Source organism: Pipistrellus hanaki (genome assembly GCF_964339955.1).
Source record: "Pipistrellus hanaki genome assembly, chromosome: 3".
Classification (NCBI taxonomy): Eukaryota; Metazoa; Chordata; class Mammalia; order Chiroptera; family Vespertilionidae; genus Pipistrellus; species Pipistrellus hanaki.
Genome location: NC_140505.1, coordinates 90,382,574 through 90,396,620, shown reverse-complemented (window position 1 = coordinate 90,396,620; position 14,047 = coordinate 90,382,574). Strand labels below are relative to the sequence as shown.

The following is a 14,047-nucleotide window of genomic DNA, read 5'->3' as shown; positions in this document are numbered from 1 at the left end:
CCCCTTAACACCTGGGGAAACAGTTCTCACAACTGTGACCTCCACATACCCTTACACACTGCCAAGGTCAAGAGTACCTGGTTTGAGTTGGGAGGTAGCTGAGCACTATAGGGCTTTTGCTCGAAACCACTGGATTTGCTAACTTTAGAGAAGCTATAACACCTGCTCAGGCAGGTAAACCACCTTGAGACAAAATCTACAGGGAAAAATCATGAAAACAATAATATGCAACACAAGTCAATCTTTATTCAAAACTGCAGTGTTAATACATAGCTCTTGTTACAAATGTGTTTTTAATAATTTTAAATCTAAGCTCATCTACTTATCAGATTGCATAAAAAATTAAAACAGTATGAATTTATAGACATAGAACTAGATCAGGATGGGTATTCCATTCCTTTGTACTGACTGACACCTAAGTTCAGTAAGGGATGCCTTTCACACTGGAAGCCAATGCTGACATACGTTTAAAAATGTACCAAGAAAACAGTCTAAAAAACAGTATTTAGAAATGATTTAAAAAAAAATTTAAAGGAACCTTTTCCTGGTCAGTCACAACTTATGTGGCTCCTTGGTGCTTCCATTCAAGTGGCTGTCAGAACAATCCTGCAGGGAGCACAAGAGTGCTGGCCTCAGATCTAGTCTGACTATTCACTCATCTACACAAGGACCTGGGGAGTCTCCAACAGGGCTCAGGAGGCAGAGATGAGCTGCCTGACATCTCAACATACAAATCTTGGAGAATACCATTTCCCATAGTTAATTCAGGTTCCCTGGATAGAGATGTCTACATCTCCTCTGTCCTTGTCCCAAGTGAGTTGATTTTAGTCCTGGGGACTTTTACAAAGTGACTAGAGGCCCGATGCATGAAATTCATGCACAGGAGGGTGGGGGGTGTCCCTCAGCCCAGCCTGCACTGTCTCCAGTCTGGGACCCTTGAGGAATGTCCAACTGCCTGTTTAGGTAGGATCCCGGTAGGATCGAGCCTAAATAGGCAGTCAGTCATCCCTCTCACAATCCAGGATGCTGGCTCCCAACACTTGCCTGCCTGCCTTCCTGATTGCCCCTAAATGTTTCTGCCTGCCAGCCTGATCACCACCTAACCACTCCCATGCCAGCCTGATTGATGTCTAACTGCTCCCCTGCTAGCCTGACTGCCCCTAACTGCCCTCCCCTGCCAGCCTGGTCACCCCTAACTGCCCTCCCCCGCAGGCCTGGTCCTCCCCCCTCCCCCAATGTCCTCCCCTGTAGGCCTGGTCACCCCCAACTGCTCTCCCCTGCAGGCCTGGGTCCCCGCAACAGCCCTTTCCTGCAGGCCCAGTCACCCCCAACTTCCCTCCTCTGCCAGCCTGGTTACCCCTAACTGCCCTCCCTGCAGGCTTGATTGTCCCCAACTGCCCTCCCTTGTAGGCCTGGTCCCTTCCAACTGCCCTTCCCTGATGGCCTGATTGCTCACAACTGTCCTCCCTTGAAGGCCTGGTTCTTCCCAACTGCCCTCCCCTGCTGGCCATCTTGTGGTGGCCATCTTGTGTTCATATGGGGGCAGCCATCTTGTGTGTTGGAGTGATAGTCAATTTGCATATTACTCTTTTATTAGATAGGATACAGGCCTGGTGGGGGCCAGTTGGTTTGTCCTGAAAGGGTGTCCTGGATCAGGGTGGGGGTTCCCTTGGGGCATGGGGCAACATGGGTGAGGGGTTGTAATGGTTTTCAGGCCTGCTATATCCCCCCCCATCGACCCAAGCAGAGGCCTGGTATCTGGGATTTATTTATCGTCTACAATTGAAACTTTGTAGCCTTAAGCAGAGGCCAGGTCAGGCCAGGGCTGCAGGAAGCTTGGCTTACTCCATTGCTGGGGGCAACTCAAGCTTCCTGTTCTCTCCAGCTCTGTGGCCACTGCCATATTTGTTGGGTTAATTTGAATACTCGCTCCTGATTGGCTTGTGGGCGTAGCAGAGGTACAGTTAATTTGCATGTTTCTCTTTTATTAGATAGGATGACACCACAGGTTTTCTGTTCAAGTGAATAGAGTGGATAAAAAAATAAATTCTCTGAAACATCTAAGATCAACTTACAACTTTCTAACTGAAAAGATCAGACCCTCCTCTGAAGCGTGTCATCTGCAGTCTGCTCAAGAGAGATGGTCACACACACACACTTGAAATTTGCCAGAGAGGAAAGCTAAACAGCCTGCCCTTCTCTAAGCTAACCACACTCCTCTTTACAGATTATCCCCATTCCATAGAAAGCATAAGAGAAGGATCAGAAGTTGCCTCCCACCTCAAGCGATGCATCCTTAAACCACCCTTGCAATGGAGGGTATCAGACAGGTGTCTTGTCCTATATGGGCAATGCTCAGGCTAGCAATGACTAAGGCGCACAGCTGCCAGATGGAGAGAAGGTGTCCTAATTGGTCCAAGTATTGCTGTTTCCAAAGGACAGGAGAAATTTGGGCTCCTTTTTAAAGCAGGGCCCACTATTGAAGTGGCCTGTGTTTACTATCCTTCCACAATCAATCACTGGCAGGTACACTCATGGAAACCCACATAAAGGAACAACATTGCCAGATATTTGCACATCCAAAGTGCCTTAAGGATATATTTCCTCTCATTTCTAAAGTCATGATGCTACCAGAGAGAGCCAGGCATTGTCTGCCCAGCTTGGGAAGGACAGGATGCTTAATAACCAGGTGCCCATCCCAAGCTTTAGGATCTTCCTCACTCTCCTGTAAATGCTATGTTTGCTTTGTACACAAGGAAGTCACAGAATAGCAATTGGTAGGCCTAATAACCACACCAACAAGAAGGCACTGAAAAGATTTAACATAAGAAACATAAAAGGTTCTAGAAGTACCTATGTGTCTGTTTACCAGGCCCTGGCCCTGATGTTATCCTTCCTTCTCGGAGGCAGCAAGTTAATAGGATCATGGCTTGCTCATCACTAAACACTCAGTTATCCAGTCTAGAGCATTCCCATAAGCAGAGAAATGGACCCTCTAAACTTTAGGAAAAAGGCTGTAAAAACAAAACAAATTAAATATCCATGATAATGTCCATGTTAATAGGAATTAGGATCTTTTGCTTGCCTGTCTCAATTTCTAAAAGAACTATAATGCAGTTAAAGGGCTCTCAAATTAGGAAGCAAAATTTCTTTAAATGTTCCACTGTTGTGCTTTGAATATCAAATTATACAAGTTTATAATAATTATACAAGTTTATAATTCCTTAATTAATTTTACTAGGAAGAATTTGAAACTCTGCTAAAATTACAACCAATAATACTTTTACTATCTGTAAGTCCAGATTCATACATACTAGACAAGGTCTACCTCTCACCATCATATTTGATAGCTGATGCCCTGATAGTTTCAACTGAAAAGACATATTCCGTAACACAATACTATCTGATAAAGTCTCTCAGCTCAACTTGACAAAAGGGAAAAGATTTAAAAAGAAAATTAGGGGGAAAATGTAATGATACTGATATAAATAGGGGGAAATGCAACCCATTCTGCTTTCTCTTAAAAACACCATTTAATTTAGTGCTCATGAAAACACTTACCCTAAGTCTCAAGCAAACCTGAAGAAATATCCTTATATAACTTCTAATAGATTCCCCTTGATTTCAAATTACTCCATCCCTAGGTAGACTGTGTGTGTGTATGTGTGTGTGTGTGTATTCTCATTTTTTTTGGGGGGGGGGCATTTTAAAAGCATACTCTAAAAATTACATTTTCTTATATCAACTTCTTTAACTTGAGGAAACTGAGGTTTCTGTTACTTGTCCCTGGAATCTGTTGATATTGCAAACCATCCACTATACAGATGGAATTACAACACAAAGTTTAAGAAGTGTGCACAAACTGTACACACACACATTGGTTAAGTGCTTATGAAGCAATTTAAAGTTCTTTTTAGTAAACACACTATGTTAACAGGTATTAGGAATAAGGAATTTTTTTCTTTACATGATCCATGCAAAAATATTCCTAAACTTACTATAAAATATGATGTGAGAAAAAAATTACAAAGAATACTTATTATAAAAAATTAGGTTACCAAAGGCTTCCATTCACCAATCTGATTGAAAGCCTAACCAGAGTTAGAGCCCTGACTTTGTCACCAGAGACATAAGAAGAATAGAATCCCCTCCCCCAACAAAAGCACAGAGCACTTGAAACAATGATGGGGTAGAACAGAGGCATACTCCCCCCAGCTGCCTAACAAACTGCTGAGATGAGACAAACCCTCTCCTCACACTCCCTGTGACTCTATCTAAGAACAGACTCACGCCCATCAATATAAGTTGAACCCATGTAGGCAAAAAAAGAAAAAATTCCTCAATTTCTTATATACAATATTCATATTATAAACACATTATCCATTCCGTAATAATCCCTGGCAGACAAATGCATTTTGCGCTGCCTAACCCTTTGTTGTCCATACCTGCTTTGTGCTGAGCGCTGTCACTTGCCAGAAGAGATGGCAAAAGAGGCTCACAGATAATGGAATTAGACCTCCCCATACCCGACTCCAGATGGTCTCAGAGGACTAAGTCTCCATCAAGTGGATAGGCCTAAACATAGTGGCAGCCCCACCTCTCTACAAGTAATCAATTTCAAATAAAGTTTTGTTCCCTTTTTAATAGTTCTTAAATACACAACTTTCTTCAGAACACACAGCTAAAATCTTACTCTTCTTTGTGGGGGAAAGAACAGCAATGCCTCCATATATTTTCGGCTAACTCAAATATTTCTCAGCAAAGAAAAAAAGAGAAATGATTTTCTAAACTAAATAAAGAAGAGAACAATACCTCATCCAAATTTTTTCTGTTTATTTCACGTATCGTCCATCCTAGGAAAATAACTTAATTCTACATAGGGCTTTTCCAATACAGATATAGAAAACAGCATCTCTATATGTAAAGAGCTTTGTAATGGTAATTTACATAGCAATCCAGAGAAAACTGCTTTTCTGATAGACAAACTGCTATCTGCCCCTAAATGTACTGGCCATACAACTCTAGTCTTTCATGATAATCTTTTAAGAATGTTGGTATCAAACTGACCCTACAACCCTAAATGAAAAGATAGTGATGCCCATTAACCTGGCTACCCCAGGTAGCGGTGGCCCACCCTATACTCTCTTGGTCCCTACAATTCTCTCCCAGTGCAATAAGTATGAAATAAACACATGGATAAAAACTAAAATTTCATGTTTCCAACTGGCAACCTACATCAACCCCAAAGGTTGAAGAATCACTTAAGAGATTTCAGATGCTCTATGAAGAACTTCACTTTAATACTTATATCTTTAAGACTCTGCATACATTACAACATTGCATTAGTGATACAAGTTATAAAATATTTTCTATTCCCTTGGATTTTGCATATAATGGCTTTGCATCAGTCACTGCAGGTAGTCTGGGCAAGGTGTTTTTTTTGTGTTTGTGTGTGTTTGCTTTTTAAACATGCATTCAACTAAATATAATTTCAGAATACATTAATACTCCCTTTTCATCATTATAGTTAGCTAAAAAAAATTGCAAGACAGCCCTAAAACAGGAATTGCTTAAAGACCAACCCATAGTTAGTTGGAGATTAATGATGCTGAGATCTGCAAGGCTGGGCAGTAGTAGTATTTAGCTAAATGTAGAAAGAATTAAGAAGAAAGTCCTGGTTGAGGCATGAGGCCTGCAGTACCAGCTGTAGAATATCCAGGATGTGACTGCACAGCTTCATCCTCAAACCTGGGCAGGAAAGAGAAAGACACACAATCACAGAGCTCCTTTGGCATTGCTGCTATGAAAAGGAGGTATTTCAATTAGAGGAGGATGAAATCCAAAAAGGGCAGCAGAAGGAAAATGTTCCTGATATCCATGGACCTCACAGAGGTTTCCAATTATAACTGGAATACTACTTATTTTGAAGGAGGCGGGTACAAGGTACAGCAAGTACTAAATGGTTTCCTTCTTTCTTCTACTTTGAACAGACCCAATATGAGCAAAAATTTAAACACTTGGATGAACAGTCAGGTAGCATTTTTCTCATTAATGCTTAAATTATGAAAGGTTTGCCATTTTCCACTGGGTTGGGGGAAATGCACTTTAGACAAGAGCCAAACTAGGCTTCTCCGGTCACTTACATTTGCAGGTGATCACCACTGAGGGGGCACATAGCTGTAGGTGGGCGTTCCTGGACCCCGATACGTGGGCACAGTGATTGGATGGGGGGCGACAGGAGTTGGGGAGTGGGCAGTCAGCAAGGTACCTGCAAGAAAGAGGAGTGTATGGCAAATAGCTGCCTCTGACAAGGAAGGAGGTAAGGAAGAAGGAAAGGGCCTTGGACCTTGACTGCTGTCAGAACTCTGATTATATTGGGTCGGCAGCTAAGTAATTGCGGATTTTTTAAAGAAAATCAAAGACAATTTTTTCATGGAACTAAATAACTTTATTCTGTAATGTATTGCCCATTTTGATCAATGACCTTTTGCCATCTTTCAGGCAGCATCATAATTCCACGTTCAAAAAACTTCCGGTTTTTATTAGCAAAAAACTGAATCAGGTACGATTTGACATCATCATCATTATTGAAATTTTTACCATTCAAGGAGTTTTGTAAAGATCGAAACAAAAAGTAATCAGATGGTGCAAGGTCAGGACTATATGGTGGATGTGGCAAAACATCCCAACCAAGCTCCATTAATTTTTGCCGAGTGACCAAAGATGTGTGTGGCCTTGCATTGTCATGATGGAATACAACACCTTTTCGATTTGTCAATTTGGGCCGCTTTTCTTCAACTGCATTGTTTAATTTCGTTAGTTGTTCAATGTAGACATCAGAATTGATCGTTCAGTTGGGTGGTAAGAGTTCAAAGTAGACAATTCCTTTGTAATCCCACCAAACTGATAACAAAACCTTCTTTTGATGAATATCAGCTTTTGATGTTGTTTGAGTTAGTTCACCTGGCCTGCTCCACGATCTTTTCCGCTTGATATTGTTGTAAACAACCCATTTTTCATCGCCAGTTATCAGTTGTTTTAAAAATGGATCATTTTCATTACGTTTCTTTAGCAAATCGCAGCTGCTAATGCGTTGCGTTAACTGTGATTCTTTCAGTTCGTGAGGAACCCATGTATCGAGTTTTTGAACATAGCCAAGTTGTTTTAAGTGATTTTCAATGCATGTATGTGATACATGAAGCTTCTCTGCAATCTCACGTGTTGTACTGTGACAGTCCGAATTGATTATTGCTTTGATTAGGGCGTCATCAACTTCAACTGGACGACCAGAGCGTTTTTCATCTTTGAGTGAAAAATCACCAGAATGAAACTTGGCAAACCAATTTTGACACTGCCGTTCTTTTAAGGCTTCGTCACCATAAACAGTACATAACTTTTTATGAGCTTGCGATGTGTTTTTCCCTTTGCGGAAATAAAAAAGCAAAATATGACGAAAATGTTCCTTTTGATTTTCCATTTTTCAACGAACGCCAAACCAAAACTACAAAACAGATCAAAAAACTTTTTTTACTGATTAACAGCTGAATAGCCAACTATCAAATAACAAAATGTGTTTTACATTTGTACTACGTCTGCAAAACCTAAAAATTCAACTGAAGCCATATGTGTGTGAAACCCGCAATTACTTAGTTGCCGACCCAATATAAGAACTACTCAAAGATGTACAAACACAGAAAGCTCATAATGGTAATACATTTGTGAAAACCTTTGTGTCTTCCCATCATATAAGCATACTTAATTATTTTTGTGGATTAGATGATAAGAGACAAAATAAAAATATTAAGCCTTAAAAGGGAAGAAATTTGTCACATGCTATAATACAACTCACATGAACCTTGAGAACATTATGCTAGGTGAAAAAAAAAAACAGTTACAAAAAGACAAGTACTGTACGATTCCACTTATCTGAAGTCCCTAGAGTAGTCACTGATAAAGGCAGAAAATAGAATGGCGATGTCAGGGGTTGGCAGGTAGGGAGAAAGGAAAGTTGTTTAGTGGGAATAGCGCTTCAGTTTTGCAAGTCTGGAGATGTTTTACAAGAGTGTAAATATACTTAACACTATTGAATTACTATATGAAACAAAAAATGGAAGAGAGGGATTGAGGAAGATTCCAAACCATATAAACTTCAGAGTGCATTAAGCTAAATGTATTTTTCCCTAACCTGAAAAAAAGGCAGTGATTATCTGAGTCCATTTGCAGACAAGAACTACCTCAAAAATAACAGCCTTCACTCTTTTCACTCTCCTGTCTCCTAACCCACACTCATCCCAGACCTGTCTTTCCTTCCCCCTACCTGTCGAAAACATGTACTTTCTGTCTATACATGACTGAAAGTATAATCTCTTTTGCCTTCAAAGATAAGTATAGGAAAACCAAATAAAATAGAGACTAAGAAGAAACATCTTTCTCTCTGGCATGATTTTCTTACATTGAAATAAAGTAGAAAACATAGAGGGAACAATATTTTTTTTAAAAAATCCCAGCCCTGGCCAACCAAGTGCATCGTGTGTACCTGGCCCCTGCCACAGAGGTGCCAGGGCTCCAGGCAGATGTGCCTATCCTAGCCAGGGTTTGCATCTCTCAGTGGTTTATTTTCCTTGGGAAATAAAGTCAATGAATGCCAAAGGATTTCTACAAGTAGCTGTGATGTCTATTAACACAGGACTAGCTTTCCTAGACAGACAATTTGGAACCCATACTAAAGAAACACTGCAAAGGAACCCATACTAAAAGGGGTTACACGAGGTCCAATACCCCAGAATACAAAGTTGCTCTTCTGCTTTACAAAGGAGATCTGCTCACAGAGGATATCTGGTTACTCCTAGTTACTACTGTCAACAAAGTAGCCTTCTGAAATTCAGAAAGTGCTATTCAGTCATACTCTACCAGGAGGGTATTTAGTTCATGATTTATTACTCTAATCCCCACTCTTGTCTTGTCTCAACTGAAAGGAGAAGGGGGGGGGGGGAGGGAGGAAGGGAAGAAAAATATAATATGCTATTCCTTCCCTAAAGAATATATCCTTCTACGCAATTCTAGACATGAAATATTAAGGCCAGGGGTCAGAATATTAGTGAGCTCTCACGACACCATAGAACAGGAAATCTAGAGTTGACTCACCTGCTGACATGGCCATAGTGGTCCCAGCCACCATACCCATGGTGACCCCGTTGCCTCTCGGAGGAGTGATGGGAGCAGCGTACATTGTCGCCGGCATACCGTTGGGCTGCACCACTGTGGTGTGGTGGATGACGTGAGGGGGTGCTGCATACAGGTGCTGTGTGTAGAATGGACCTTGCTGTGGGGAGGAAGAAAGACAACTGCAACAGAACTCTACACCCAGTGGGTAAGACCCCAGACGGGATCTACATAAGCCCAAGAATAGTATCAAAAGCCTCACAGTGCACCCAAAGCCTACCTGTGCATATGGGCTTTGCTGGGGGTAGACACTTCGCACAGGGTATATAGCAGTCTGGTATGAGTTGGGGGAGGAGGAATACGGTGGCACTGCCCCACTGGTGGGGGAACAGGACACTTTGTAAGGTGTGCCAGGAGTGTAACCTGAAACAAAGAAGCTCAATGAACTTTTCAGAAATCCACATTTGCCAGCCAAAGGGAAGGAACCAAGTATACAGTGAGAAGCAAATCAGTTTTCCAGCCCTGACCATACTAGATATGACACCAGTGTGGCCCATATGAGCTCCACTAAGATCTGACTTCATTACTTACTGTATAAGAATATGTGTGTAGGGTGGGAGTCACTTGGGAAGAAGGAATAAAGACAAAAGGAAAAAGTTATACTGAAAGTACATTCAGCTGGTCCTCATGGCTCAGTGGTTGAGCATCTACTTATGAACCAGGAGGTCATGGTTCGATTCTTGGTCAGGGCATATGCCCAGGTTGTGGGCTCAATCCCTGGAATGGGGTGTGCAGGAGGTGATCAATCAATGATTCTCTCTCATCACTGATGTTTCTATCTGTCTCTCCCTGTCCCTTCCTCTCTGAAATAAAATAATGATTTTTTTTTAAAAGTACACTCATATAGAAAAAGGGAAAAAATACCTCTCCTGATGGAATATAAATTGGTACAGCCTTCTTGGGACATACTATGGCATTAGTTCCATAATTTCACTTATATAAAATTTTGTTTTAGAGAAATAAGCATGAGCAACCAGTCGAGTTTACCAGTTTAGTAAACTCAGTACTAAAACCTCCCACAATCACATCAGAATTACAACTTAACTACAGAACTATTACTCAGAACACCTGAAATCTAGCTGAACAGATAGGTGTCCTATAACTAAGGACATAAAGAAGAAGCTACATCAGACTGATATGAGGGATGAAGATGCTGAATGGGCTGGTCCCACAACCACATGAAGCAGTTACTAGGTGTACCAGTTAATTATGGCAGATTTTGTAATCAAAGAAAACACAATAATTTCAGAAACATCAAAAGTGCTTTATTCAAAGTAATGTCCATTGGTAGCTACACATTTCCCCCATCTTTCAGGTAATTTGTGGATACTGTCCCAATAGAACTTTTCTTGTTTTGAGGCAATCCATTCCGAGACTTCTTCATACATTTTGAAGTGCTGCTCAGAAAGTGTGTGTGCCATCAATTGGAACAAGTGGTAATCTAAAGGAGCAAGGTCTGGTGAATACAGCAGGTGGGTTAATACTTCCTAGGTAAGATCTTTTAATGTATCTGTAACTGGTTTTGAAGTGTGTGATGGTGTATTATCTTGAAGCAAAATTACTTTGCTGTATCTTCTGGACTATTCTGGTTGTTTCACGATCAAAGCGTGGTTCAACTTGATTATTTGTTGTCAGTAGCAATCAGTATTAACAGTTTCACCTGATTTTAGAAGCCCATAATACACCACACCTTCCTGATCCTACCAAATGCAGAGCATTGTCTTCCATAATACACCACACCTTCCTGATCCTACCAAATGTCTTCTACGCATTGTCTTCTTTCCAAAGCGATTTGGCCTTGCAGTTGATATTGATGGTTGACCTGGATCAACCCATGATTTTTTGCATTTGGGATTCTCAAAATAGATCCATTTTTCATCACCAGTCACAATTTGATGCAAAAAAGACTTTCTTTCGTGTCGTTGGATCAACATTTTACTGATGACTTTTCAGTTTTCCATTTGTGTTTTGTTCAGTTGATGTGGCACCCCTTTTCCTTCCTTTAAAATCTTTCCCATCGCTTGTAAACAATTGGAAATTGTTTGCTGAGCAACATTTAATCTTTCTGCAAGTTGTTTTTGAGTTTGTTACACATCTTTATCAAATAATACTTGGTCTTCAAACTTTTTTGGTTGACTTGGACGTTCTTTGTCTTTTACATCAAAATTATCACTTTTAAAGCATTTTGAGATGGAGCATGTTCACCATAAGCTTCCTAAAGTATAAGATAACTTTTTCTTCAAAATAAAGAATTAAAACTTCCTGCAAAAGTTATTTTTTGGCACAGAATTCGACATGTTTAAGTGTAAAAATATATATGATGCTAACACCTTCAACAAATTTGACACATGAGTTTTTTTTCTTTTCTTTATTGATTAAGGTATTACATGTGTGTCCTTATCCCCCCTCCCAAACACATAAAGTTTTGAAGCTTGCTGTCAAAACAACAAAATAGCATACATATCAACTCACATATATATCACCATATGTGTAACTCCATCTATTGAAAAAAAAATCTGCATTATTAACTGGTACACATAGCAAAAATCGGGAAGAATATCTAAATTGTGGAGCAAGGAGTCCTAGTGGCAGGAGAAATCTCCATAAATTTTTTTAAAAATAAATATTTTATTGATTTTTTACAGAGAGGGAGAGAGAGGGATAGAGAGTTAGAAACATCAATGAGAGAGAATCATCAATCATCTGCCTCTTGTACACCCCCTACTGGGGATGTGCCCGCAACCAAGGTACATGCCCTTGATCGGAATTGAACCTGGGACCTTTCAGTCCGCAGGCCAATGCTCTATCCACTGAGTCAAACCGGTTTTGGCAAAAGAAGTCCCCATAATTTTTAACTGTGAAAACCTGCAAGGGTTATAGCTGAGTGAGACAAAGGGCTCTTGAAGTCCCAGATGTTCCTTAAAAAGCCTATGCAGGAACTTACTTGAACTCATGCACTATGAGCTCCAGCACTGGGGCGGAAGCTCAAAATGTGCCAGGGATAAGTGGGAAAGAACTCCATTATTTGGCATTAGGGCAAGAGTTGGAGGGGCAGCTTTCTCCACAGACAGAAGTACTGGCAGAAGCCATTGTTTCTTTGCTGAGCACTCCCACACAGCCCAGAAGAGGCCGCAATATCTGAATCTCCATCAACCTGGTGATTCCCTGCAACCCTGTCCCACCCAACTTGCTGGACCACCCAAACCCTTTCCAGTGGCTTTTCCTAATAACTGCCTGTCTTAACTCATGTTGCAGATTTTCCTAAAATCTCTCAAACAACCACCATCTAACTTCTGTGTACCCCATACCTCTTCTAAGTGGCCCCAGACCTGACATTAACAGCAGCCTAACTTGGTTTGCAGCTTGGCCTATCTTGGACAACTCCAAGGCCAGCACAAGTAGAAACCATCTAAAGATTGCTTTGTAGCTCATGCCAGGTGGCCCTGGGGAGAGCACAAGCAGCAGTTGATCTTGGACTACAACTATTAGGAAGCTCAAGAACCAGTGCACCAGGTGGACATCTTCAGACCACATCAAAACACCATCAAACCACCTACATAAGAGACACACTCAAGAGGTGGACTCAGAAGGTACCTAAGCCCCAATGAAGTGAGTTCTGCTCCACGGGGTAGGCCCTTGCACAACATATCCTCTAGTGGTCCCAGCCAGTACTCACACCTGATCAAGGGGGTGCACACAACTCACACAAGGAGTACTATCTGGAGTGCCCAGCTCAGGTTACTGCGGAGACTGAGCCACTGTGTCCTAAAAGACACCTGCTACATAAGACCATTCTACCAAGACTAGAAGACATAGTGGCTCTACTTCACACGTAAAAACAAAAACAGGAAAGTAGCCAAAACAATGACACAAATGAAACATGTTCCAAATGAAAGAACAGAAAAACATTTCAGAAAAAGAGCTAAACAAAATTAAAATGAGCCATCTACCAGAAGCGAAGCTCAATACACTGGTTGTAAGAATACTCACTGAACTTTGTGAAAATGTAGAAAAACTCAGTGAGAACTTCAATAAATAGATAGCAATGTAAAAATGGAGATAGGAAACACAAGAAAGATCCAGTTATAAATGAAGAATACACTAACTTAAATGAAGAATCATTGTAAGAATCAAATTAGTGACTTGAAAGGTAAGAAAGCAGAAAACACCCCTCAGGACAGTAAAAAGAAAGAAGAAAAAAAAAAAAATGAAGATACTATAAGAATCCTCTGGGACAACTTCAAGCTTACCAACATTCATATCATGACAACACGAAGAAGAAAGAAGAAAGAAGAAAGAAGAAAGAAGAAAGAAGAAAGAAGAAAGAAGAAAGAAGAAGAAGAAGAAGAAGAAGAAGAAGAAGAAGAAGAAGAAGAAGAAGAAGAAGAAGAAGAAAGAAGAAGAGGAAGAGGAGGAGGAGGAGGAGGAGGAGAAGGAGGAGGAGGAGGAGGAGGAGGAGGAGGAGGAGGAGGAGGAGCAAGAAACTGAAAACCTGTTTGAAAAAATAATGATGTGCCCTAGCTGGTTTGCTCAGAGGTTAGAGCATCAGCCCATGGACTGAAGGGTCCCAGGTTCAATTCTGGTCAAGGACATATACCTCGGTTGCAGGCTTGATCCCTGGCCCCATTTGGAGCATGTGTAGGAGGCAAGCAATCAATGTGTCTCTCTTACATTGATGTTTCTCTCTGAGTGAAATAAGTCAGACAGAGAAAGACAAATGCCAAATGATTTTGTCTCTCCCCCTCCCTTCCACTCTCTCTAAAAATAAATGAAAAAAGTATCCTTGGGTGAGGATTAACAAACAAACAAAAAATAATGTTACAAA

The 14,047-nt window shown here is 40.9% G+C and overlaps 1 protein-coding gene and 1 long non-coding RNA gene across 14 annotated transcripts in view; one reads left to right on the top strand and one right to left on the bottom strand.

Moving 5' to 3' along the window:
- Nucleotides 1-1,296: 1,296 nt before the first annotated feature.
- Nucleotides 1,297-14,047, bottom strand: part of FAM168B (family with sequence similarity 168 member B) — a 132,604-nt gene continuing 119,853 nt past the window's right edge. For 10 of the 13 annotated variants that reach the window (XM_084879593.1, XM_084879587.1, XM_084879598.1 and 7 more), the window contains 4 exons: nucleotides 9,443-9,585; nucleotides 9,145-9,322; nucleotides 6,144-6,268; nucleotides 1,298-5,748 (listed from right to left, as the gene is read on the bottom strand). In XM_084879593.1, the coding sequence (XP_084735719.1) occupies nucleotides 6,156-6,268; nucleotides 9,145-9,322; nucleotides 9,443-9,585 (434 nt within the window). In that variant the 3' untranslated portion in view covers nucleotides 1,298-5,748; nucleotides 6,144-6,155. Of the gene's footprint in view, nucleotides 5,749-6,143; nucleotides 6,269-9,144; nucleotides 9,323-9,442; nucleotides 9,586-14,047 lie in introns of all 13 variants that reach the window. The other 3 variants (XM_084879595.1, XM_084879586.1, XM_084879592.1) reach the window with 1 other exon arrangement.
- On the top strand, nucleotides 6,266-8,997 carry LOC311620294. Its single transcript, XR_014794676.1, has 2 exons — nucleotides 6,266-6,378; nucleotides 7,669-8,997. It is a non-coding gene; the product is annotated as an uncharacterized lncRNA (long non-coding RNA).